The sequence below is a fragment of the Acyrthosiphon pisum genome, chromosome A2, assembly GCF_005508785.2.
Source record: "Acyrthosiphon pisum isolate AL4f chromosome A2, pea_aphid_22Mar2018_4r6ur, whole genome shotgun sequence".
In the NCBI taxonomy this organism is placed as follows: Eukaryota; Metazoa; Arthropoda; class Insecta; order Hemiptera; family Aphididae; genus Acyrthosiphon; species Acyrthosiphon pisum.
The window spans coordinates 107,546,023-107,571,844 of NC_042495.1; the positions used below are offsets into that span (position 1 = coordinate 107,546,023).

General features: G+C 27.5%; 3 protein-coding genes across 7 annotated transcripts; 1 reads left to right on the forward strand and 2 right to left on the reverse strand.

Annotated features, from left to right (window-relative positions):
* Positions 1-32: 32 nt before the first annotated feature.
* LOC100165766 (cullin-5) lies at positions 33-11,335 on the reverse strand. Its single transcript, XM_001950058.5, has 16 exons — positions 10,922-11,335; positions 10,387-10,599; positions 6,852-7,034; positions 6,124-6,265; positions 5,828-6,048; positions 5,663-5,756; positions 5,473-5,603; positions 5,211-5,378; positions 3,667-3,801; positions 3,480-3,604; positions 3,290-3,420; positions 2,116-2,288; positions 1,870-2,031; positions 749-867; positions 547-670; positions 33-465 (listed from the first exon to the last, which is right to left on the reverse strand). The coding sequence occupies exons 1-16, from the start codon at positions 10,934-10,936 to the stop codon at positions 271-273; spliced, it is 2,331 nt and encodes a 776-aa protein (XP_001950093.1). The 5' UTR covers positions 10,937-11,335; the 3' UTR covers positions 33-270.
* On the forward strand, positions 10,524-15,799 carry LOC100163728 (DCN1-like protein 4-like). Of its 5 annotated transcripts, none has more exon segments than NM_001246106.2 (7): positions 10,524-10,730; positions 13,747-13,855; positions 13,936-14,030; positions 14,102-14,246; positions 14,327-14,435; positions 14,671-14,878; positions 15,488-15,799. In NM_001246106.2, coding segments are annotated over 6 exon segments (690 nt in total). In that variant the 5' UTR covers positions 10,524-10,730; positions 13,747-13,775; the 3' UTR covers positions 15,541-15,799.
* Positions 15,800-16,371: 572 nt separating this feature from the next.
* Positions 16,372-24,817, reverse strand: LOC100574826 (leucine-rich repeat-containing protein 40-like). The gene is made up of 10 exons (XM_003246343.3): positions 24,686-24,817; positions 24,385-24,574; positions 22,686-22,912; positions 22,526-22,590; positions 19,522-19,638; positions 18,754-18,833; positions 18,479-18,552; positions 17,535-17,590; positions 17,173-17,305; positions 16,372-16,860 (listed from the first exon to the last, which is right to left on the reverse strand). Exons 1-10 carry the CDS (start codon positions 24,764-24,766, stop codon positions 16,810-16,812), a joined length of 1,074 nt encoding a protein of 357 aa, XP_003246391.1. The 5' UTR covers positions 24,767-24,817; the 3' UTR covers positions 16,372-16,809.
* Positions 24,818-25,822: the final 1,005 nt, after the last annotated feature.

The following is a 25,822-nucleotide window of genomic DNA, read 5'->3' on the forward strand; positions in this document are numbered from 1 at the left end:
TCCTTTTTGCAAAAAAATAACGAAAACATCAATTATAATAATTAAATAACTTGATAATTTTAAATTTATTACAATCAATTATTTAGTATTTACAATACACAGAGTAATACTCTAACACGTCTTGTACATAAAATTATACATATTTACATCCAACATCTTTGGTAAAGAAAATAAATAAATTAATTATGAAAACAAACATTAACTAGTATGTAATGTTACACAAAAGCTTTATGTAGTATCACAGATATCGTGGTACTATTAGGTTGGCAATTATGCAATGTAAACAAACAAATTAATATCATCTTCATCTCTTTTCATATATTTATGTTCAATTAACCATTCAACTTGTTCTTTGATCATTTTTTTACTTGGTAAAAACATATTTTTTAAAATATCAACTAATTCTGTCTGGAGATTCCAATTTGATATTTGTTTTCGCATTTTTAATATTTTTATAATCGCTTCCTAAAGAAAAAAATATATATATATAATGGAGTCTTATTCAATACAAGGCGCAATGTCACAGAAATGGAAGTAAACACTCACTTGGACTCTTAATATTCGTAGTTGAACGATACATTCATTGTCTTCTTCTTTACTGCGTTCAGTAGATAGTTGTAGTCTCCCAATTAAATTTATTTTTCCTCTTTTTTGAAGTTTACCATTTTTACTAAAATATTTTTTTTTATTACAAAAATGTATTATTTAGTCAAATAATAAAATATAATGTATTTCAAGTCACTCTTACACTATAGAGAACTGTTCATTAATCCAAAATATTGTGTTTTCATTGAACTCTTTTGGAGATGGTACTTCGGGCACTACTAACACTACTTGTTTTTTTAATTTTGGGAAATTTACTAGAGACTAAAAACAACAAAAATTACATAATATTAATACCAATACTTAATACTGGAACCAATCATAAATTTTCTTTTCATTCACTAACAAATTAATAGTAACCAAAAATTAAATCTTATAAAAAACTTTCATAATACCTAAACCCAAACCTAAAATTTGAAACACACATTTGTATAATCGAAACTAAAAGTATAATACTGGTTTCAATCTGTATTTTATAGCCATATTGGTTGTTGGAGTATGGAAAGTTTAAGCCCTCCCAATCGCCGTATTTACACTTTGTTTTAGACTGTATTTAACCAATGTTGTAGCCAATTTTGTACTTTTTGTACCCCTGAATCCACCACTGATGCTTACATTTCTTGATGAAAATAAGCATATTTTCCAAAAGAGATTTATTTAAATTTATTAATAACAACTGTGGAACTAAGGGACTTTATTCTATAAAAAGCTTAAAATATACCTTTATTTATGCCTCAAAAAATTGCATGAACACACATTATAAAGAGGAAAAATGTATACTTAGAAATTAATAAAATACGGGCTATATAATTATTATTCCACAAAATATCCAAAATTAAAAAAAAAATTTGATACATCTTAATATGTAAAACATACATACCAACTTAAATCAAGGTTAAATTCTGAGGCACTACATATTGCTGGTATATAACACATGTCAATGTTTTAATGATTGATTTTGAACATATAGGTATTAATATGTATCATATACTTAAATTTCTTCCGTTGTGGAATAAAAATGGTAAAAAATTCAAGCTACTAATGGCTAAGATTAGTAAAATCCAGTCAATCAAATAACTAGTAAACAAGAAGAGAATTTAAAAAACCCATTCACACAACAGACAAAAACTTTTGTTTTTAAATCTTCCATGACTTTCCTATTAATATATTATTTAATAGTATGGTTTAGTTTAAAATAAATAAGTGTTTTATATTAAACTTAGTTTACAAGTTCAAGAGTTTTCACTTAAGCATTTATATACTAACCCATAATGTTCGTCGTAATTCAGGATCAGGCAACTCTGTAGCCAATCTAAGATTTTCATAAGATATTTTATCTTTTGGTCTTTGATTCCACGCAAATAATACAGCCATTTGGAATGTTGTAACATCAATGTCAAACCGGCCAATTTCATTTAAAAATGTTATCTGCATAAATTATTTTTATTTGAAAGTGGACATTATGTACATTGTTAAATGTTTTTATATTTTATGCAAACAAAATCCACTTACTGTGCCATTAGACATGTGATGATACCACTGTAATTTTCGACCACTATGTTTTTTTCGATAAAAGTCTTCTACTTCTGGTATATAGTCTTCTAACTCCATTGGCAATGACACTGTAACACGTTCACTACCTCGTGACCAAGCTCCAGCATTCAATATTTTAATATTGATAGAATCTACAAATTACCAATTTTATTCTAGTCATTATTCAAGTCTGTCCCAACAAATCATATATTTTATAACATTTTTACAAGTAAACGTTATAAAACATATTGAAAACATTGTAACACTTTTATTAAAAATAAATAAAAATAAACTAAAAATAATACTAGTATAGTCTTATCCTTTTATAAATAAAAATCTTATCGCTAAAACAAACTGTCAACATTAGAACCAAACAGCGTTTTACATATTATACTATTATAGGAAGTTATGATTTTTGTAGAATTACATTTTTTAAATTTAGAATTAAATATTTAAATATCTATGGATGTTTAAAGACAACAATAAGCAACATTTTTGATGGTGTACACAGGGGTCCATGTAGAGGTAAAAAATTACTAAAACGGTAAAATTGTCCGGAGACGGGATGTTTGTTATAAAACCTTACATGTAATATAGCATTGCAAAAATTAGATGGAGAGAATCTAGTACCAAAAAGAAGTAAATTCGCAACACCGGGTGAATGTTTACAAAACTTATGCTCTAGAGTGACCTATATTCAATTATCAGTAAAAAAAAATTTTATTACTATTGGCCTAATGTATTTGAAAACGAAATAAATATTAACAAATTATCTATCAATATTATTAATTTCAAATTATTTATATTAAATCTTAATTATTCACATACATTTATTTTAACTTAGGAAAAAAATTTAATCTGACTTTTTTCAGTCTTGGTAGAGGTTAAGGGTTTGACATACTAGCACCACTGTACACTTTCATACTTGTTTGTTGACAATACTGGAATGCAAGGAACGGACCTTATTTGAAGTAAGTAGGGGTATAGTATCTGAGCAAATCTATGAATAAGAACATAAACCATTTTTTGCATGCTATGTATCCAACTGGATAATTTTGTAATTTAAGCTTGAGATATGAGAACATTATACCTATGTATGCTAAATTTTGTGTGTTCTTAAAATATCAGCTTTTACCCAGTTCAAATTAATTACCTGCAATGCTTCCTTTAAGATTTCTGTAGGTTTCTTTAAACTGTTGATTTAAGTCTTCACTAACTTTTATATCTTGGAACATTCTAGCTAGTTTATTTACATAATCTGCGGGCATACCAACTTCCCTTAGCCTATAAAAACATTAATGTGTTAACTATAAGTCTCCAAAGTAATATTTAATGAATTGTACCATTCAACCATGTTTTCTTCTTTTTCAGAATCAGCTGAAGTGTCTAATATTAATCTACGAGTTAAATGTGCTTTGTGAAACCTCATAAAAACATCTTTATTTTGAACATATTTCAACACAAGTAGCTAAAACCAATAAAAATATTACTAGCAAATTAAACTAATAGTAGTGTAAATTGCATACATACCACATCTTTCAATTTACTTTCAATCTCATCAGCAGTTAATCTCTTACTTAAAGGGGTTTTTCTTAATAACATATCACAATAATTAGCTAATAATTCTGGACATTTTGATTCAGGCTGACACTTAACTGCAGAATTCTAAAAAAATAGATAAACAATAATGAAAAACCACTTTTACAATTATCTATTATTATTATTAAGTTATAATTTAAACTTTGGAAATTAGATAACTCATCACCCAACTTCATACCAAGATTTTACTGGGCATTCAATGCCAGCACCTAAACTGTACATGACCTAGACATCTAATCAATGTTACACAAACAAATGTCAAATATGAAAAACAACTATAATAAACCATGCCCCTATCATGTCAAATTTTAGTATCAAGATATCAATTTAGCTTATTGTACATAATATAGTATATACTATATTCACATTATGAAACCTGAGCGGCCAACTTGTGTAAAGGGGTGTGGCTATACTACATGGCAGGTGTACAGATAGGACTATGTGAGTGACAAACAGGTATTGCCTGATAAAAACTGAAAATAGCCAAGGTCTTCTTTCTTAAGGGCTTCGGAGCCAGTGGGTTTTTAGTACAGTAAAATTTCTCACAGGAAATCTCGTTGTAGGCTTTCGTTTATTTTTTATTTTAAAGAAGAGAATATTTTGCAGGTCGGATCAGAGCCTGATTTTCAAAATTATAATTATAGAAGCTAAAATACGCATGTGAATAATGGACAATATTTTTATTTTTCAAACTTATTCCTTTAGCACAATTTAAAGTAAAATGAAAATTTGGGCTTTAATAGTTTAATCCGAACGGAAAATAATTCTCCTCACTGATAAAAAAAATTTATCTAGATCCAACATATCAATGAAGCATGAGAGTTTGTCCTGTGAAGTCATTTTTGTTGATTTAATACACCGTGTATCAACCCACCCTAAATAGGTACACAGCAGTAGATTTGTTTAAAAGTATTATAATAAATTGAGGTAGTAGCAACTAAAATTTAGTTTAAGGGCGTCGGTGTCGGTATTACCAATTTTCCCCAATTCTATTACAGCATTTATATAGAATTGAGGAAAATTGGAAATACCGACACCGACACCCTTAATGTAAATTAAGTAAATATTGTAGATAAAAATTAAAAGTTAAATAAATAAATTAGATAACGAGTACACTTCCCAGACAGCATTTTGTAACAATAATATTATAATAGTATTATAATAACATTATACTAATATTATTTGTGATTATAATGTTATAATAATATTATTAAACAAAAAATTGCAGTCTGGGATTACTACAACAAAAATTAAATAGATAAAATACCTATAATTTACTTCTAAATTAGAATATAATATAAAAGTGATTATCAATAATTTGAAGTGATAGCTCCCAAAGATTTTCAATTTTTTCACGACACGTAAAACTATTTTGCTTTTATGCATTCATAGCCAATATCATGTGTTGGCAAATCAATAAGAGGTTGCAGCTTCCAAGGTTGAGAATCACTAACAAATAATATTAAATAACTAACTTGTTTTGTAGGTAGTTCTAATCGAAACACAGTAGTATCATTAACTACTTGTTTGTATGCTTTATCCCTTGCAGTTAAGAACCTTGGGTCATCATTAAATGCTTCTCGTACTAAATTACTAAATTTATGAAACAATAGAAGAAGTTGTTCCACATATTTTTCCGAATCCTATAATTAAGTGAATAAATATATTAAAATGTATATGCTATAATGTTGATGAGGTTATAATCATTGTTCATACTAACAAAAACATTAACTTTACCTGAGTTATAATGTCTGCTGATGCCATCATGTCTGCTAAGCCAGCACTTACAATATAATCTTCTAAATCTTTTAACATTTTTAAGATTCCATCTGGTACTCGGTCCATTAGTTTAAATAAAAGTGTTAGTTCTGGAATAAAAAATAAAATAAGAGCAAATTCTCAATTTGATTATTTATTTATAATATACTTTCAGTATCGTTGCTTTTAATCATATCTGTACATTCAGCTAAAATAGTATGGCGGAAATTAGAAACCAACACCACAACGCAACAATCTGTCAACTAAAAATCAATATTACATTGAAACATTTAACCATAGTATTAATTTAAAATTAAACCAAATTATACAATACCATTTGGACAGAGCCACTATTAGTTTCTAAATATTTTTGAGCACGAACTTCTTCTTCCCGAAGTTTCATATCAGCATATCGCATATAATTTTGAACACCATGATGCTCTAAATATTCAGGAGCTTTTGCTTTATAAAATGCTTCTGTTGTTTCTATATATGCTCGTTCAAAATAATCTCTATATATTTGAAGTTTATCCTCATAATTTGAGCATAGATTAACTAAAACAGTAATTTTTGCTATTTAGAATTAGTGGTACAGGAGATGAATTATAACAAAAATGTATGCTCACTCACCATATGATTCTCTTACTCCTATAACTAATTGAGAGTCGAACGCTTCTCCGTTACGCTCTAAGTAAACAAGTTTCATAGCTGAATCTTGAAGTCTTTGTTTTATATCATTAAAAATACTTTGATTCCAACTGTCCAACATCAACTGAATAAAAAAAAATATTAAATACGATGAAATTAAAATCATTTTTAAGTAAAAAAAAAGGTGGGCAAGTGGGTATAGCTCTGCTGTACAGTAAGTTACAAGCGAGTAACTGTAATGGACTGTGTTAAATTTGAATAATATCATTATAATATCATTGTATAAGAAAAACAATTCTGTTTGTACTGAGAATTTTTTTTTCTTTGATAAAGATAGACAAATTTTTGAGGAATCTTGTATTACATTTTCAAATCTTTAGATTTAAAATGAACTAGATTCAATTTCCCGTCAAACAAGATACTGAAGTTGAAAATATTTCAACTAATTATTGTGTACACAGACAAAATAAAATTTAAAAAAAACACACATCATTGTATAATCAATACATTCAGAATCTAAAATATTGTATGAATTGTTATAATATTATAAAATATTAGTATTATTAAAATACTGATTTTCAAAACAATTAAATAACATATTATATTAACTAAGAAATATTGTGTAATACGTTCAATTTATACATCAGGAAATAAATATGTTATAAATACAATATTCTTAACATACTACATAAAAAAATTATCAGCTTTACCTTTCGGACAACAGAATCTTTATCAGAATTGCATTTTTTTGAACCTATTGATGATTTTCCAGTTAGAGAATTTTCCAGTTGTCTAAAAGGAGTAGGAAGATAGTTGCACTGAGTAAAAAATTTTCTCCACTCAGTGATATAAGCTTTAAGTAGAGCTTGATCTTCTTGATGGGCCATTACTCTCTAATAAAATAATACAAAATACAGTAAACAACAACATTTACATTAGGTAGTAATAAAATGTCTGGCATAAACTCACTTTAGTTACCCAGCATTTTTTTTTATTTTTTTTTTTTGAAAGATATGTGTTCAACAAGTTAAGAACGATTGTGCAAAAAAAAAAATTTCCTGAAATCATTATTTTAGAAGTTACATTGTTCCAAATTTTGTGAATTTACGTCTATACGCACACGCACAACACTGTACTTTACTGCCCCCTTACTTTTTTTTTATCCTATACTCTGTTTAAATTAAGATTGAACCGCTTGCTCAACCAAAACATATTTTTCTTGCGCATTCCGGACACTGGCGGGAGCGTATGTACAGCGACCAGCACAGGCGCCGGCAATCGACGACTGTCGGCCAATCACAGAACGCATAGCCATCGCATGGGGGGGGGGGGTGAGGCACTGTTCAGCAGCTCAGTCTACATGCGCAATTCCGGTTCAATCTTAATCTGAACTGAGTATATGTAGTTAAGCATGCTGAAAACAATGGGAAAGTCAGAATTTTGCAGTCAAACCTAGTTTTGAAGTTTTAGTTATTGAAGTCCAAGACCCACCCAAAGTTGTTTTACATAACAAGCCGAGGGACGTTTTCGAATTTAATCGTTCAAGTGAGTACATTGAGCGAGTGTATAATAGAGTCTGTAAGATTTTATTTTAAATTTGAGACCAACCCAAGGTATTTTACATAATAAGTCAAGGGATATTTTCGATTTAATTGCCGGTCGTATATGAAAATACTATAAATTGAAATCAGCTATTACTTTAAAACTAAGTCCGACTGCCAAATTCTAACTTTACCATTGATTTACATGCTTAACTATGTTTGTTAAGACAAGAGAGTACTGATTACGGATGTGTTAATAAATAATATTTTGAGTATGCCAGAAATTTTTTTTTGAATAGGTATCCTAATTTAATGTGTTGTAGAAATAAGTTTTTTTAATGTCCTTAGTATAGTCAATTTATGTGTCATATAAGAGATGTTAAACTATGTCTTACACACATACACTGACTATGCACATGGACATGACACTTGCTGATTGTGCAAATTGTGATTTCACCATTCTTCTTAACCCATTAAAATACGTAAAAAAAAAAAATCAAAATTCATTATAGGCCTAAATAGACCATAGAGCAGTGGCGTACACACAGGGGGGGGGGGATGGTCGGGATCAATCCACCCCCAGGACCAAAAAAAAAATTGTGATATTATTGATGAATTTCTTATTATTAATCATCCGTGTATACACAAACATACGTTATAATAATTTGACTATTGAGTATAACACTATACTTTACCAATAACGAAAAAAGATTTCACAACGAAATTGTGGGTGCCGTATATCAATCAAAATAGACATTTGATCGTACACAGTCAGTTAGTTACGTGCGGACATTAATACATCTTAATACGACCAAAAACGTACCCTTTCCTTTTCGGCCGATTCAGTTTTCGACCAAAAAAAAGTTTAATATAATACACAATGATTTTGTTAAGTTGATTTCGAATAACTACTTTAAAAAGTAGTGAACCAGCAACCTAACCTAAACAGTGCTAACAAAAGTGAATTATGACAGGAATTGTAATTATTATCATAGTTTTCTATATTTTATTGACAACAAAAATTATTTTTATAAATATTACGTATTCATTTATACATTTTAGTATTTTATACAACTTATATATTTTTTAATATTTCTTTATAAGTATAACATAAAGACTTATATGTAATTATTATCATTATTTATTTGTAACCTACTACTATATTTAAAAATAACTAACAAAAATAATTTTTTCTACATAAAGGCAGGGACTGGAACCTGTTGGGTGTTTCGGTTCCGGTTCCGGTTCTGATTATTAAATTAATTTGTTTAACGGTTCCGATTTTGTTTCGGTTTTCTAAAAAAATATAAGGGTTCTAGAACCGGTTAATACCGGTTTTGAAAAATACCGGTTAATACCGGTTTTGAAAAATACCGGTTAATTTCGGTTGTTTTCTGTTAATTTTGATTTCTGATTAATAAAGATTTATTAAAAAAATAGTCTAAAATAATTTATTTATTCATGTTTAAATTGTAATTATTTCATGAAAATAGAAGTTATTATGAAAAGTTAGAAAAACATTAAAACATTAAAACAATACCAACATCTCCATTGCTGAGTGCCGCCGTGCTAGGTCGGCGCATGTCGACAATGTCATATAAAATGGATTTTCTTATCTACTATTTTAGATTCTGAGCGGAGCGAGGAAGCTATTGTTTTTATAATGGTGTTTATTTTTTTTTTTTTATATCCTGTATACAAAATTTCTTCCAGAAGGAGTGCTTTGATTTCAACATATACTACCTTATCTTTTAGCAAATTGGATCAAGATGGTACTTTAGAGAGGTTATTTTCTGATTTTCTCAATAGTTATTTAATGCCACGGAAAAATCCACCAAAAAATTACGAAAGAACGCTAAAAATGGGATTTTAATTTCTAACGCTTTGTTTATCACCGTAGAAACGAATAAAAAATTATAATATTATAATATTAATTCAACTTACATGATAAAATAATTAATAACAATATAAAATATCCAGAGTGACAAACCGTCCTCGCTCAGAATCGTTTTTCTTATACAATGATATTTTATCATTGAATTCAAGTCTAATACAACCCATTATATAATGACCCCCTTGTAACCTTTGATTGTTAGGAAAATTGTTAGTTTTAAAGAGAAGGTTTTAGTGTTGGTTATTTTTTTTGAACCCCACTCCCCCCCCCCCCCTCCCCCCAGAGCAAATTTGAATGTACGCCACTGCCGTAGAGTATTGTGTTGTGCGCAAGCATTTAAATGTAAAATTGCAAACTTTGGAAAGTTATAACTTCCAAAATAATGATTTCCAAAATTTTTATTTTTGCGCCATCGTTTTTAACTTGTAGAAATATGTGTACAGTAGAACTTCCATATAACGGTCACCTAAGGGACTGTAAATAATGACTGCTATTTAGAGGTGCCCGTCCTACAGATGTAGAATAACACTAGGATACACTCGACGGGACCAAAAAAATTGACTGTTACATAGAGGTGACCGTCCTATAGAGGTAACCGTTAACGGAAGTTTTACTGTACATAAAAAAAAAAAAATACTGGGTAGCTAAAGTGAAAATGTTCCAATTGTCTAAAATATTTTTACCTTGAGCTATTATTTTTCATTTACCAAAATAAAGTAAATAAATAATAACTTGAATAATTTTAATCAACAAAAAAAGGAATTCAAGTTATGGCTTAACATCTACCTAGATAATTTAAAAACATTTTACTTGTTGAGCTTTTTTTATAAATTCCATGATGTCAGTTTTTAGGAATTGTCTCATTTTTATTGGTCCTTGTTCATCCCATAGACATACAAGGTGAACTGCATAAAATAAATCTTGCCATTCATTTTGAGTGACTGGTTCTTGTTGTAAAAGTTGAATTACAATGGGTCTCATTTCTGGCCATTTTTCTTCAAACCGCACTATTGTCTTATCACTCTAAAATAATCAGTAATTTAATTTGAAAATTATTGAATTTCCTTAAGTTTAATATTATATTCAGGTTATACAAGACTCGTTTAGGAGCACAGTATGCAAAGTATTAATGATATTTTGCACATTCTAAATTGGTAAGTCATTAGATCATATTATAAATACAATAAAATTGTAACGCAACATTATCATCGAATAAGTGAGTTTGGTATTCATAATGAAAACATAGTAGATCATAGGATCGCAGTATTAACATAGTTTTTCCAAACGAGTGGTATAAAAAATTAATGTATACGAAAAATTAATAATGAATAACATCATAGCTTACCTTTATTTGAGACATGTTTTGAATGGCAAAAAATTCAAAATCTCTTAATTTAATTTTGTTAATTGTTTCTATGTCAAGAAATGTACACAACGATCTATACCGATTTAATTAATAATATGATAATTATTGAACGGAAACCAGATTCGTGGGTTCAAAAGAATCGTTTTACACCGCGTAAATCCATTTCGGTCGCCGAATTTTATCAAACGAAACGTGCCTAATTACACAACACTGAATACACTTATATACAGCATGTAACTGGAAAAGTGGGAAATGCCGAAATGGACCGCAAGTCAGACGTTAGGTCGCATTTCATATATTATATACGAGATATAGAAAGTCGAAATTATGATTTCGGACTACACTGTCTACACTAGCGCTTCGAAGTTTAGATCCCAAACAAATGGATAGTAGCACGGAAAAAGTGTTTCACTGTCCATGACGTCATTACGCCATTTATCATTGTTATCAATTACAACCATATCAGATAAGTTATCTACCTATTATAGATAATAGAAGATTCGTATATTATTATCAGCAATGTACATGAACATTGACACACAAAATGCATAGGTCTAACGTCTGTGGCAAAATGCAAATATTCAATATCAATTCCAGACGATCGTAGGACAAATAGACAATTTTTAAAATTTAAAACGCTGTGTAAGACACATAATTGTCTATTGTAAATAATTATATACGTCGTGGTTTCAAGTATTTTGAATTACAGCAAAATAAGTATGTAATAGGTAGTCCAAAAATCGTTATTTTTTTGATCAAAATTTTTACAAATTTTAAATAATTTACAAATTTTTGTGATTTTAACAAAATTTGAAATTCCAAAGCTTATAAAAGAGTCATTGTGCCTATGTATTTTTGATAATTATTTTATTAATGGCTATGGTAAGACGAATAACGAGGATTCTTATATTTTTATACACAAACAATAATATACATATTCCTAAATAAATTGAAAAAACTTAGGTAAATAGCTGTATAATTAAAATATTTTTAAGTTTTTCATGTCTATAAAATAATAAAATACTAATATGAATAATATTCGGTGAAAATATCAAGTACCTACCTGTTACGTCCTGTATGCCCATTTATACCTGTCAATTTATGTGTCACATAAGACATAATAAATTATGTTATTCACTATTCATTTTTATGTTTTACTGTTAAAAAAAAACAAAATCGATTAAGTCAAAAACTTTTGCGTAAAAATGTTTTTTTTTTTTGTTCTTCGTGGCTTCATTAAAAAGTGTTATAAATATGTTTCATTTGAAGTAACAATCACAAATTCACAAATATGACGTCTATAAATAAGTGTTTGAAAACGAGTTAAAATAATTTGAGAACTATCATTGAACTATCATGACTCGTACATTAAACCAATACATTGTAGTATGCATAGAAAATGCTAATATAAACATAATATGATGAAAATGCCAAGTATCTACATTCTACTGTAATTCGTTCTTAATTTCAACAAAATAAGAAAATCTTATCAAAAACTCGTTTTGCGTAAAATTTATAATTCCCGTTTCAAACAGATTTATTTTCGTTTTTCATAATTATTTTGAAAAGTACTGGTCATATTTGATTTTGACCTCTAATGGCCTAAAGTAGCATTGTAAAAACAAAAATCTGCTTCCTACCAGAATAGATATTTTTTATATTAAAATCAAACTATGGGCATCAAAGCATTTTTTTTACTTTTATATTGTGCACACACCCAAAGAAACATTCGTTATTGTAAAATCAATTAATGATATGGTTATTGTTTATTTATGATATTTATGATCGGTCAAAAAGTTTGAAAATGTAATACAAATGTCAAATTACAAGGTAAATAGTCGGTCAAAAACAATACCTTTATTATACCACGGTATAGTCGTAATAATATGTGACTGATCAATCCACCTTGGTACGTACACTTTGGTACGTATCATAATCATATCATATGTTTGGTCTTGGTATGTGGTATATTGTTGGTCAAGAATCGTCGCAAAGTTTATCGTACCCTTTTTCTAAAATGTATTGAATTTCGACATACAGCATTACAGCGTATAAAAGTAAAAAATCCTACTACCTACATTTAATCTATTCAGACTATTCTGTGCTACTACCTAGATTTTTACGTTTCACATTACATTTACGTTACACCAGACTACCTATTCAGTAATAGATATCTTTTTAAATTATAAATAAAAAAATTAATTAATCAGATAAATGTATATTAATATCTAAAAACATTTATCTTAACATATAATAATAAACAATAATTAATAATATACAACATAAAACTAGTCAAATCCAATCTGTAACTTTTTTGATGATAACCGAGAATATTGCCGATCGTTTCCGAAATAAAACAACAAATCCCGAGTTCCTGATCGTCGTACCTACAATAATAACAGCGTAATCCTACTTTAATACGCTACGGCAACTTATATTAGATAACAGCTAGTAAATTTGTATCGTAAGTATTAGTGAACATTTTTATACAGTGTTACATTAGTTAACTAGGTAGTTATTTATAATATTGACAAAACAATCGTATGGAAACTGATCGACGCGGAAATAACGCGTAATTAAAATATTTGAAATGGTAGGCAACAATAATGTAATGTGAAAATTTGAAATGATTCCCTTGCAAATCATGGCAAGTATTGATAATTTATGCCTTATTTATAAATTGCTCCATCAAAATTGTATAAAAATGTTCCTGTCAACATGATAATAATTTGTCTACGATCCCAATCTCCTACATTTTCATAAGATTTATTATATTTTATTTACAATAAGCCTTACTTTTTTAGACATAAAAATTAAGTTAAGAATTATCTAAATGATGGCAAGGAAACGACGTAGTACAACAGAAATAAATACAGCTGAAAATGCTTCGGTTCCAAAACGTCGTTATACTAGGTTAGTTGAAATAAATTGATACCTATAATCATAAACTACTAGATTGTATATTTTCAAAATTTAAATGTTTTAATTTTCAGTGCACAAAGAACTCATCTTGAAGAAATGATGGTTTTTAATCATAAAAAATGTCTTTCATGGTATCATAAATATACAAACGATGTCGGCGAACTAGGTATTTATAAAATAAAAGTACAATGCATTTATGAAACTTTGATATTATCCATATACTTAAATTAATTTAAGGGCCCGAAGGCATGGAAAAATTTTGTATGGATATTGGGGTTGACCCAGAAGATTTAGTTATGCTTGTTTTGGCTTGGAAAATGAGTGCTAAATCAATGGGCTATTTCTCAAGTGCTGAATGGTTAAAGGGTCTTACAGAATTACAGTAAATATTTTGATTTATATATTTAAAATTGATATAATACCTATGTAATTAATATTTAATAAGATATATTTTGATCACAGGTGTGATTCAGTTAAAAAACTTCAAAGTAAATTGGAATCTTTGAGGTTGTATTTTAATGATCCATTAGCATTCAAAAGTATATATAGATATGCATATGATTTTGCAAGAGTAAGTCTTACTTTTAGTATCATAATATATATATATATATATTTGTTATAGTATTATTTCATCATTCATAGATGTGAAATTTATATGATTATTGTGATGACAAAAAAAAAATTAAAATATTTCTTTTTTCACTTATGTCACCTATAAATGTACTCATTTTTAACTTATGTAGACTAATAAAGTTGTACTGTTTTTAATATAAATTAAAGTATAAGTTTTTTTTTTTATTTTTAAGGATAAAGATCAACGAAGTATGGACATAGAAACTGCAAAATTGATGCTAAATTTATTACTTGGAAAACAATGGAAACTTTACACTTTATTTGCTAAATTTATAGATCAATCCAAGTATAGAGTTATTAATAAAGACCAATGGTGCAATATATTAGAATTTTCACGATCTATCGCTACAGATTTGGCAAATTATGACATAGACGGAGCATGTAAGTTTTATAAAATATTTTTACTTAAGTACCTAATTCAATGTTTAAAAATTTAGTTTTATATAATTAGGTTCTATACAAATGTATTCAATTTCAGTGCCTTGTAATTGCTTACGATATATCTTTATTGCACATATATTATTCAATCCATTTAATAAATCCGTTAGTTTGAACTAGGTATACCAATTTAATATTTATTGTGAAAATGTAAAATAAATTTCTGGTTGGTAATACAAACATCTTTATTCTTTGGAAATAGTACGAACAAATACTAGACAGTATTCATTATAGTATATTATTTACTAACCTCACCTAAGATAACTACCGGTGGCTCAGTTATCAGTATTCATCCGCAAATTTAAACATTCTTATCCGGAATAGATAATAGTAGATTTTATACAATTATATTTTTATTGTTTAACATTCAATGAGTTTGTTACTACAGTTGAATATTAAATACAATTTAGTATGACTCAATAATTTTTTCTCGTGTCTTCAATAAATTTTACACCATTTAAAAAACCCTGTCTATATTATTAATTACATATATTTATTATTGTGTAATATTTGCTTACTCTACTATTTTAAAATGTATATTTTTATTTATAGGGCCTGTTATGTTAGACGAGTTTGTGGACTGGATAAAAAATAGTAACAGCTGAAATTATGAAGAGGATTATTACCTACCAGGATTAGTTACTGGAACAACTTATAAGTTAAATACCATTTAATAAAACTGAATCGATCTCTCGTATGCTTTTCCAATTTCCATATAAATACATTTTTAATTTCAATTAATATTTCAAAAATCCAGTACATAATACAAATCACTTTTTTGCAAGTCTTCTATTAAAAATATTTTTTATATATATTTATATAGTATATTAATATGAATAATTATAATAAAATCATTCACACAGATATTTTTTGTATTTATTTATATTTATTCAAATATGTATTTTAATAGTTAGGTATGGAGAATAATATCTGATATCATAATGTCTTGTTTTATAAAAAGTACTTATGATAAATAATATAAAAATATACGTTTGATATGAGGGTGGGATAATGAATATCTTACATTAACTTGTAGTTAAACCTGTTACATATTTGACACTGAATTTTTTTATTCAATTATAAAATAATTTATATCAGAAGAATAATTGAAAAGTAAAATTATGAAGGTTAGGTAAAAATTATATTTTTCAAATATTTTAATTTAAAACTAGAAAAAAATAAACATTTAAATCAAAAGTATTTGTTAATAACATTTTATATTTTTATTACTTATTTAACTGATAATTGTTGTTAAATAAAAATAATAATATGTTACAAATGTCACATATTCTACACTTTGTTCAGCAAAAAAACACGCAGTGGCCTGACGAAAATCAGCATCCACAGAACATCCTGTCTACCACGGTGGAACTGGTGTCAAGTGGGGATGCACAGAGTCAGTATGTTCTCTCGCTGAACAGAGTAATATAATCAACAATATGTATACGATTGTGTTGTTTATCTATTAAATAGAATATAAGAGTTACATATTAATAAAAATGTCTAGTGTACATGTATACTTTTCGATGGAATAGCAAGAATACATTTTGACAATAAAATAAAATAACTTATGCTCGAATTATTGTTTTAAAAAAAGAGTGTATGTGCTGTAAATTGATTTTATTCAAGTGATCTTGGAGTGATATTAAAACGCTGAATAGAGGGTGAATAAACCTAAAAGGCAATAACCAATGTCCAATCTCTATGAGCTTATACTTCCCTAGTTTGGGGTTACGTATCATTTTTATCTATTTATATCTACATCCAATCAAAAGTCTATAAATATATAACTAGTACAAGGCAAATGTAATAAAATAAATAAAAAAGTATTTTATTTTAATTGGTATTGAAGTTATTGTTCTGGTCTTCTTTTATTAGATCATGCGCATTTTCAACTGTGAAATTCTTTTTTGTATATCATGCAACTGCCAACAGAAAATATATTCAATAGAAGTTAGTATAATATGACTACAATGATGTAAACCGTAAAATACATAGTATACAGTGTTTATCGATTAAAGGAACACAAAATATTTCAAACGCATGACCGGATAACTCTGAATTTTATTTACTTTTTTTACTGCATAAAGGACTTAAAATTACACTTATTTTTAAAACAACTTTAAAAGTTTTCAATACGATAAAAATAACAATAAAATTCAGGATCATGTATTTGAAATATTTTGTTACCTTTATTGCACACTGTATAATATTATAGAACAGTATAATTGCCAAACCTTTTGAATTTCCCAATCAATATTTGATATTTTTAGATCATTTTTTTTATCACTGTTTGTATTTTCTACATTGTTTGATGTTAAACTCATAAGCATTTTGTAAATATCTGACATTTCCAAGTCAAAGTCGAACCTTCAAAAGTTGTAATAAATAAACATCAAAGTATCAAATATATTTAATTACAATTATTAAATAACTGATCCACCATACATTTTTAAGTTCCATAATATTTTTTTTATGACAATAAATAATAATATAATACATTTTTACGTTTATAATATGGCCAAGTGGATAACAAGCTAATATGTATTCAAAGCTCTAAATTAAGTTAAAATACAAAAAAAATAAACATAGTACTTACGGTTTAACTACTGTACGTTTTGCAGCATTCTTATAATTAATATTTTCCATACTTTCCTAAAAACAAATTTATCATTATAAATAAAATACATGATTGTAAAAACAATTATAATTGTGATTTTAAAATTATACAGTTGGTTAGGTACCTATTCATAGCACCATTTAAACCTAAATTTTTGAAAATTAAGCTAATCCGTCTATTGTATTGATTACTTGGTATTAATTGTTATACATCTTGCTGATACCTTTATAACTTAACCAGTAACCAACATTACTAACATAATTTATTGTAACTTAAAATGCAAACAAATAAAATACTATTAGTTCAATATTCAAAAAGAGATGAAACTATATTTATAAAAGACAAATGACTTTCTTTGATTGAAAATGTTAGGTAAAAATTAACCTAGGATGATTGTTTTTTACATTATAATATATGGTTAAAATTAAATTTAAACATTTGATACAATACCTATTGCCACTATTGCTGCTATTATAATTCAAGGTGATATATCAGTAAATTCTACTTATCAATTTATATCGACCAATTTTCCTCCTACTGTCTATGGCTAACAAATATATTAATTTTTAACGGAATTTTAAATTGAGGAAAGAATGAACATACATTTTCAACAAGTTTACAAAGTTTATTTAATAAACCAATTTCTAGATTTATTTACAACCCTTTTTATCACCATGCGACATGCTAAGTATGCTATAATTATTTTAAAGATTCCAGTGGCCAGTGCCCAGTAGCTATGTCATACAATGTAATAGGAATATTTAGAACATAATCATTAAATGTTTTGTTTTTTTTTTAAAGCGCTTTTTTTCCTAAATTCCATACAATAGACATTTCCAGGAAATATTTCCCAGTGTCTCAGGGAGCATCCATCCCTGCAATTTAACATGTACCTACATTTAATTTATTGACTAAATAATTACTTTTCTGTACGTTTGCCTGGTTATAATTTTAGAAAATTCTTTATTTACTCCAAATGGTACCTCGAGACCTCGATCTAAATTTAAAAATAATGTATGATATTAGAAAAACAATATTAATGATAATAGCATAATAATTATTGATCTATATTATATTATTATATTACACAGTAAAATAGGGGTATATATATATATCATTATAATACCTATTACTTATAAGGTTAGATTAAAATATTTAATATAGATTATATGACTATATAAAGTAGGTAAGTACTCACAGTTTTTTAATTTGTGTGAATTTTCAAAATATTGCAATTGTTTTGCTTTATCTCTCCATATTTTCAGCGTTTCTCCATCTCTAAACATTTAAAAATATATTAAATTATAATTTATAACCTAAACAAAATAATAAAAATATAACAGTCGTGTCCTGATGTGGCTATGTCATAGATGACTTACTAAATATTATTAACTAGTGTATGTATCTTGTCTGACTATAGTAACCTCATATGACGCATGTCTACATTGTCATGATCACTAACAAAAATTTGGTTAAGTGTGTGCAAGAGGGAGGAGGTGGAAGGCAGTGGCGCGAATAGCTAAGCCCCCCCTCAAAAAATAATAGTATACCATTTTTAAAAGTATATACCTATAAATTATAATTTAAAAAAAATGAGTTGGGGCTTGAGCCCTCCCTAAACATTTTTCCTATTTGCGCCACTGGTGGAAGAGCAGTTGACATTTTTACCTAATAAACATTCTTCAATTATTAACTTAGGTCATGGGCGGTCTATTAAAATTTCAGGGGGGCTAACATTATTAACATCAATGTGAGCAGAGGGACTTCGATCCTACCAAACTAAAAAAAGGAGGGGGTTAGTAATCTCAAGCCCCCCCCCCCACCACCCACCCACCGATTTCCGACAATGACAGATACAGGCGTGCTGCATACATTTTTCCCCAAGTATTAACTGGTTTACTGGTATATCATTATGTGAATGTAAAGAAAATAAATGTCAGATATGATTCTTAACAACTAAACTTACTTGTAAGATTGTAAAATTCGTTCTTGTTTTTCTAAAATTACTTTCTGTTTTTCTAAATAAAGTCTCTCTAATTCTTTCATCCTAATATCACGATCAGTAACTAAACGATCGCTGCTCCTAAATTGTATAATACATAACAAAAGTTTAGATAAGTAATTCATTAAATATTTAATTTATAAATAATATTGTAATACACTAAATACTAATATTAGTAATTTTAATATACTGTTGTATACATACTGACTAAGTACCTACCTCTACCTAGTTATACCTAATCCATAATAAAATTATAATTAGGTACTTCAGTAGGTAATTCATTAATTTGTAAATATAATATTTTAATAATAGTAACTATAGTAACTAACCAAAAAATAAATTAATAATAAGTGCGGGGGACTCGTAGGCTGAAGCCCGAAGTGAGAGAAGATTTAAATCATCGTATACGATAATTTTATATAATAAATATAGCTGTATTAATCGACAATTATAAATTTCCGTAGACAGTTCTAAACAAATCAAAATATTTTGAAAATTTTATCGTGTATAGAAATGTCATTTATCTAAAGTCATTTTTTTAGAGTTACCTAAACCGAAAAACCAAATCGATTACGTAAAAATTCCCGGTTTTCCTTAATTTTAGATTCTGAGTGGAACGAAAGTGTACCTATTGATTTTACAATGATGTGTGTTTTTTTAATTTTTTTATTTTTGTGTCTGTCATCACGGTTTGGGGCAGTATAACTGCTTCGATTTTCTTCAACAGTATCTTGTTTGATGGAAAAGTGAATCTAGTTGGTGCATTCGGGAGGTGCATTTTAAATTTCCAATAGTTTTCAAAAGCGCCGTGAAAAACAAAAGAAAACTTAAGGAAAAACGGAAATTTTTACAGAAAATCTGTTTTTGAGAAAATTGATTTTGGTTTTTGGTGTAACTTTAAAACAAATGACCGTAGATACATGACATTTTCACTGGTTGTTTATATTTCCATTTTCTATATATGATAAAATTTTCAAAATATTTTGATTTGTTTTGAACTATTTAGGGACATTTTCAGTTTCCAATATTATTAGTTTTTTTTTTCTATGAATGTCAATAAAACTTTATTTGTTGAATAAAAATACTTGAAAAATTAATACAAGGCTCCTACTATATTTTACAATGATATCTGAAAAATATTAAAAATCCTTAGTCACAGTTTTTTTTTATTAGCATTTAAAGTTCAAAAATTGACAAAATATGTAAAAATCACTAAAATTAGCAAATTATTTTGGGTTAAGAATTCGTAAATATTTTTCTTTTTAAATCTAAGATTTGCAAATGTAATACAAGATTCTTCATAATTTTGTCTACCTTTATCAAAAAAAAAAATGTCTACAAGAAAGTCAAATTAAATTTTTATGAGCGTTTGAAATTAATATTTTTACAACTTTTGATATTCGCTCGATTTCTCATGTGACGATTTCCTTATTTTATTGTAATTAAAAAACGAATGACTGTAAATATTTGAAATTTTCACTGAATGTTAATATATTCCTTTTTTTATACACCATACAATTTTGAAAATATTTTGATTTTTTTTGAGCTGTTTACGGACATTCTCAGTTTTCAATTTTTTTTAGTTTTTTTTCTATAAATATCAATAAAATGTTTGTTTGTTGGGTAAAAAAGCGTGAAAATTTAATGCAAGGCTCCTGATATATTGTTACAATAGCAGTTGAAAAAATATTAAAAATCCATAGGCACAATTTTTTTTTATAAGCATTTGAAGTTCAAATTTTGACAAAATTTATCAAATTTAAAATTGAATAATTATTTTGTAGCTAAAAATTTATAAAATATAATACTTTCCCATCAAACTAGATATTGAAGTTTAAAATCGAATCATTATTTCGACTACTTATCTCTATAATAAAACATGGTTGTAAAATCAAAAATGTGTATGTTATACACATCAAAACAATTAAAAATAGCATCTATATAGTATAGATGTATATAATAGTGGTCCCGTTTCGTACCTCTATCATGTTGTCCCCTGGGGAATCTTCGGGTCACTTCGTCACTAAAATGTCCTGTTTTCAGAAGGTTGACCAAAAATTAACGCAAATAAAAAATAAAATTTTCGAGGTGGCTGAAATTGAGTTCCTACTAGAAATTATTGGGTTACAGTAAAACCAAATGGCTCGCACTAATACCTGCTATCGAAAGAGTTTTCTAGTTATATGTACCATTGAAATATTATTTCTAAAGTGTCCAACAGTTTCAAAGCAATTCTCCGAGTGTCTAAATTCCGTATGTACCTAGGCAATTTTTTGCCTTGTGAAAAATATACGACTAAATATGTGTGCGGTAATGTCCCATTCGTATTTTGCACGTTTTTGCGGTAATGGACAACGCCCTATTGGGCTCTTGATATAAACATATTGTAAAAATATTTTTTTTTTCTTTAAAAGATATGTATATTTAATTTCAGAATTGTTAAATCCCCATTTAATGTTTTAAATTTTTACAAAATAGTAGTAGTCAGTAGAGATACATAAACCATTAGGACATTAGGTACCTACTGTTTACATATCTATACCACCCAGCATAATACGATTATAATTGTATTATATCAGGGATGGCGAACCTTTTGATAACTGCGTGTCAAATCAAAATGTTTGGTTTGATTTTATTTGCCTCGCGTGTCAGAAACTTTGCAGACCTTTTTTTTTTTTTTTTTTAGGCATCCGAAACTATCTGTTATCTGTTGACTGTTCTGTTGTACCTACGTACGTAAACGCGAAAAACGAATTTATTGATAATCTAATCTAATCGTTTAGGAGCTCTTAGGAAATTATCAATTATTTTTTTGCAAAGTGAAGTAAAAATTATGAATTATGTTTGAAATTGGCGTGTCATTGAAATAATGTCCGTGACACGCGTTACATAGGTTCGCCATCCCTGTATTATATTATTTTAATCTATATACAGTGATAAAATTTGATAAATAAGTATAAATACTTACCAATTAGTAAGAAATATCATTGGCCAACTATATCTTTCCATCAACTGCATTTTTGACGTAGCCATCTAAACAGTTAGGTATAATACAATTTATATTATAATAGGAAAGAACAATAAGTAAATATTTTATTAGTTTTAGTAATTTATAGTCTTATAATTACATTTTTTTTATTTTTTTTGTTTTTTTTAAGTATTTTGTCCTCTATTTTTTTTACTACGTTTAATTCATCATTATTTAGTTGAGTCGTTTCCATAATATTTTGATCACTTTTCCATTTTTCTTGTAAAAAACTTATTAAATATTTAGAACCTTTTTTCACCATATCTCTAGTAAGACAATCAAGTGGATTTCCAGCAACATGTAATTCTCGAAGTTTCGGTAATGATCCTATAAAAAGTAATATATAAAATTATATGTAATATATAATTTAAATTATATAACTTAATAATAATATATCTATATGTATTAGAATAAGTTTACAATCTATCTTGTAAGGATTTCAATGTAGAGTAAAATGGTATTTACTATTTAGTGATCAATGATGTAAAATATAGAACGTTTCATATACGCATTTTAGTATAGCTTTAGGTATAGCCGTATAGGTATATCGTATTTTAATTTATATAATACAGTAAAACTTCCGTTAACGGTCACCTCTATGTAACAATCAATTTTGATAAATGTTGTTAAAATATGTTTTTTAAATGCTTATAAAAAAACATCGTTATGTATTTTTAAACTGATATTGTAACAATAAACAATGTGTACCTAACCTTGTACCTATTAAATTTACAAGCTTTTTGATTCAACGAATAAAACTTATAGAATCTTCAATTTGTATAGCTGTTTTATAGCTTTTAGAATTTAAAACAAGATTCCACATATTATGTAGTTCATACTGTAACTAAAAAATCTAAACAATATTTAAACAAAGTTTTTTTTAGTTAGTTGTAGTTAAATTTTGGACGAAGTAAGATATTTAAATTAAGTAGAACGATTTTAGTTTTGTGTTATAATTTAAAAATATTATTCGTGGGTACTTGAAACTTGTTAAGTAGGTAGGTCGTAGGTATGTTATTAGGTACAAATAAATATATAATAATAGGTATATAACTAATGTTATTTAAACTTAACCCAGTGGCGTTGGAGTAGTGGGGCAGAGGGGGAAATTGACCCCTCAAATATAATCCAGGGGAGACAAAAATATACTTTGTCCCCCATACTACATTAAAATTAAAAGGTACCCATACAATCGAAAATTACGCTTCATTTATACGTTTACGTATTCAAAATTGGTCTAATTTTCATGAATGTATGAATGTGCTTGATTTATGTTTTGCCCCCCCCCCCCTCATGAAAAATAATTCCTGAGCCACTGTGGCAACCGTATTAATAATAACAATATAAAATTTAATATAAAATATCCTATAGAATATAGGCTGACAGATCTCCGCTCAGAACCGTTTTTCGTATACAATGATAATATTATATCATTCAATTTAATTTAACACCATCCATTACAGTGACCCACTTGTAACCTACTGTACAACAGAGCGACACCCACTTATAACTTTTAATATCTTATAATATTTATATATTATAAGCACTCTACCTATATAGTTATATATTTATATAAAATAGGGGGCTTTAGGGTCTGCCACAGTGCCACCCCTAAATATTTCCTGGTTTTTTTAACTCATTCAATATTATTATAGTAGAGCTTCATAAATCTTAAACACTATTTGCACCTATATGTAACTAGGTAGGTATTATATATACCAGGTAGATACATATAAACAATATAGAATAGGTACCTATATTTAAATATATTAATAATATTTTAAACTATTTATACATACCCAGCGTTAAAGGCAATCGCTTTAAATCGTTTTTGCCTAGAAGCAATACCTGTAAATTCTTGTGACCCTGAATACCGTCAGGTAATCGTCGAATTCGGTTGCATCTTAAATCTAACCACATAAGATGTGTACAACCAGTAAATAATTCATCGGGTAATGTCCGGATGAAGTTATTGGCCAAGTACAAATACTACGTGAAATTGTTATTATAAAAAACATAATATCAATTAATTAAAATACAAACAGTACGCACATAGGTATAACAGACATAAATTATGTAGGTATTAGATACTGCACTCACTCTAACGAAACAACCAATCTCTTGCATAAGAGATTCAGATATAGACATAATATTTCTATTTTTTAGAATTACGATTTCCATCGTTTTTATTTATAATATTATTATAAAAAAAATGCTAAATTAAAATCGAATTGTAAAGGTACGCCATAACAAAATAATAAATAGTGATATCAATACATACATTATATTATAGTGTTGTTATGGCAACAGTTTGCTGTTTAAAATTAACTAATTTAATTCTAAGAGTGGAATCTTTTTATTATGTTATTTTAATTTTTAACTTATAAGTCCCATCTGTGTATAGTTCTTACTTCTTGGTAAATAATCAGGTAAAAAGTCAGTAAAAAACATTCCAAACAAATCATATTTAATTTCCTAACCATAATAATATAGATATATAGGCAACTTAGGTAACTATATACTATGTGACACTTTAGACTTAAGAGCATTCATTTTGCACTTTTGCCCCCCAAATACATATTATATATAAATGATTCTTCATTTAAAGCAGTTCATCTCAAACTCTTTTTTTAAAATGGTGACACACTTAAGAGAATTAATGGATTTTTGAAAAAATAACAGTTATAAAATTGTTTGTGAAATATAAATTAAAATTAAGACTGTCTTCACAAAATTGTTTTTCTTATCTGTGGTTTTTATCAACACGTCATAATGTCATAATAATTTCACATGATATATTATATATATTTTATAGTTTGAAGTTTGAATACAAAATATGATAACAAACAATTTTTTGGCGACATTCATCATGGTAATACGCGACACACCAATTGAGAACCACGATAATAGAAGGTAGATATTATATTCTATGATTTTAAGCAAGAACAAAATTCGCATTTTGTAGCACTTCAATTAATGTTAATAGTTTAATACCATGACATAACCGACATTTTCCACGCTTTACTAGACAGTAATAGGCAATAGCCAAAATAAATATAATCGTAAAATATATACTTCGCTTTATTAACGATTTCCAATGCACAAAGCCACAAAATCTAAAATGTATGATATAAATTATAATAGAGGTACAATCATTCTGAACGATTTATAATTCCGAGTTAAGAGGATGTCAGCGCACTATTGGTTTTCTCTCTCTGGCCCACGTGCAACATAGAC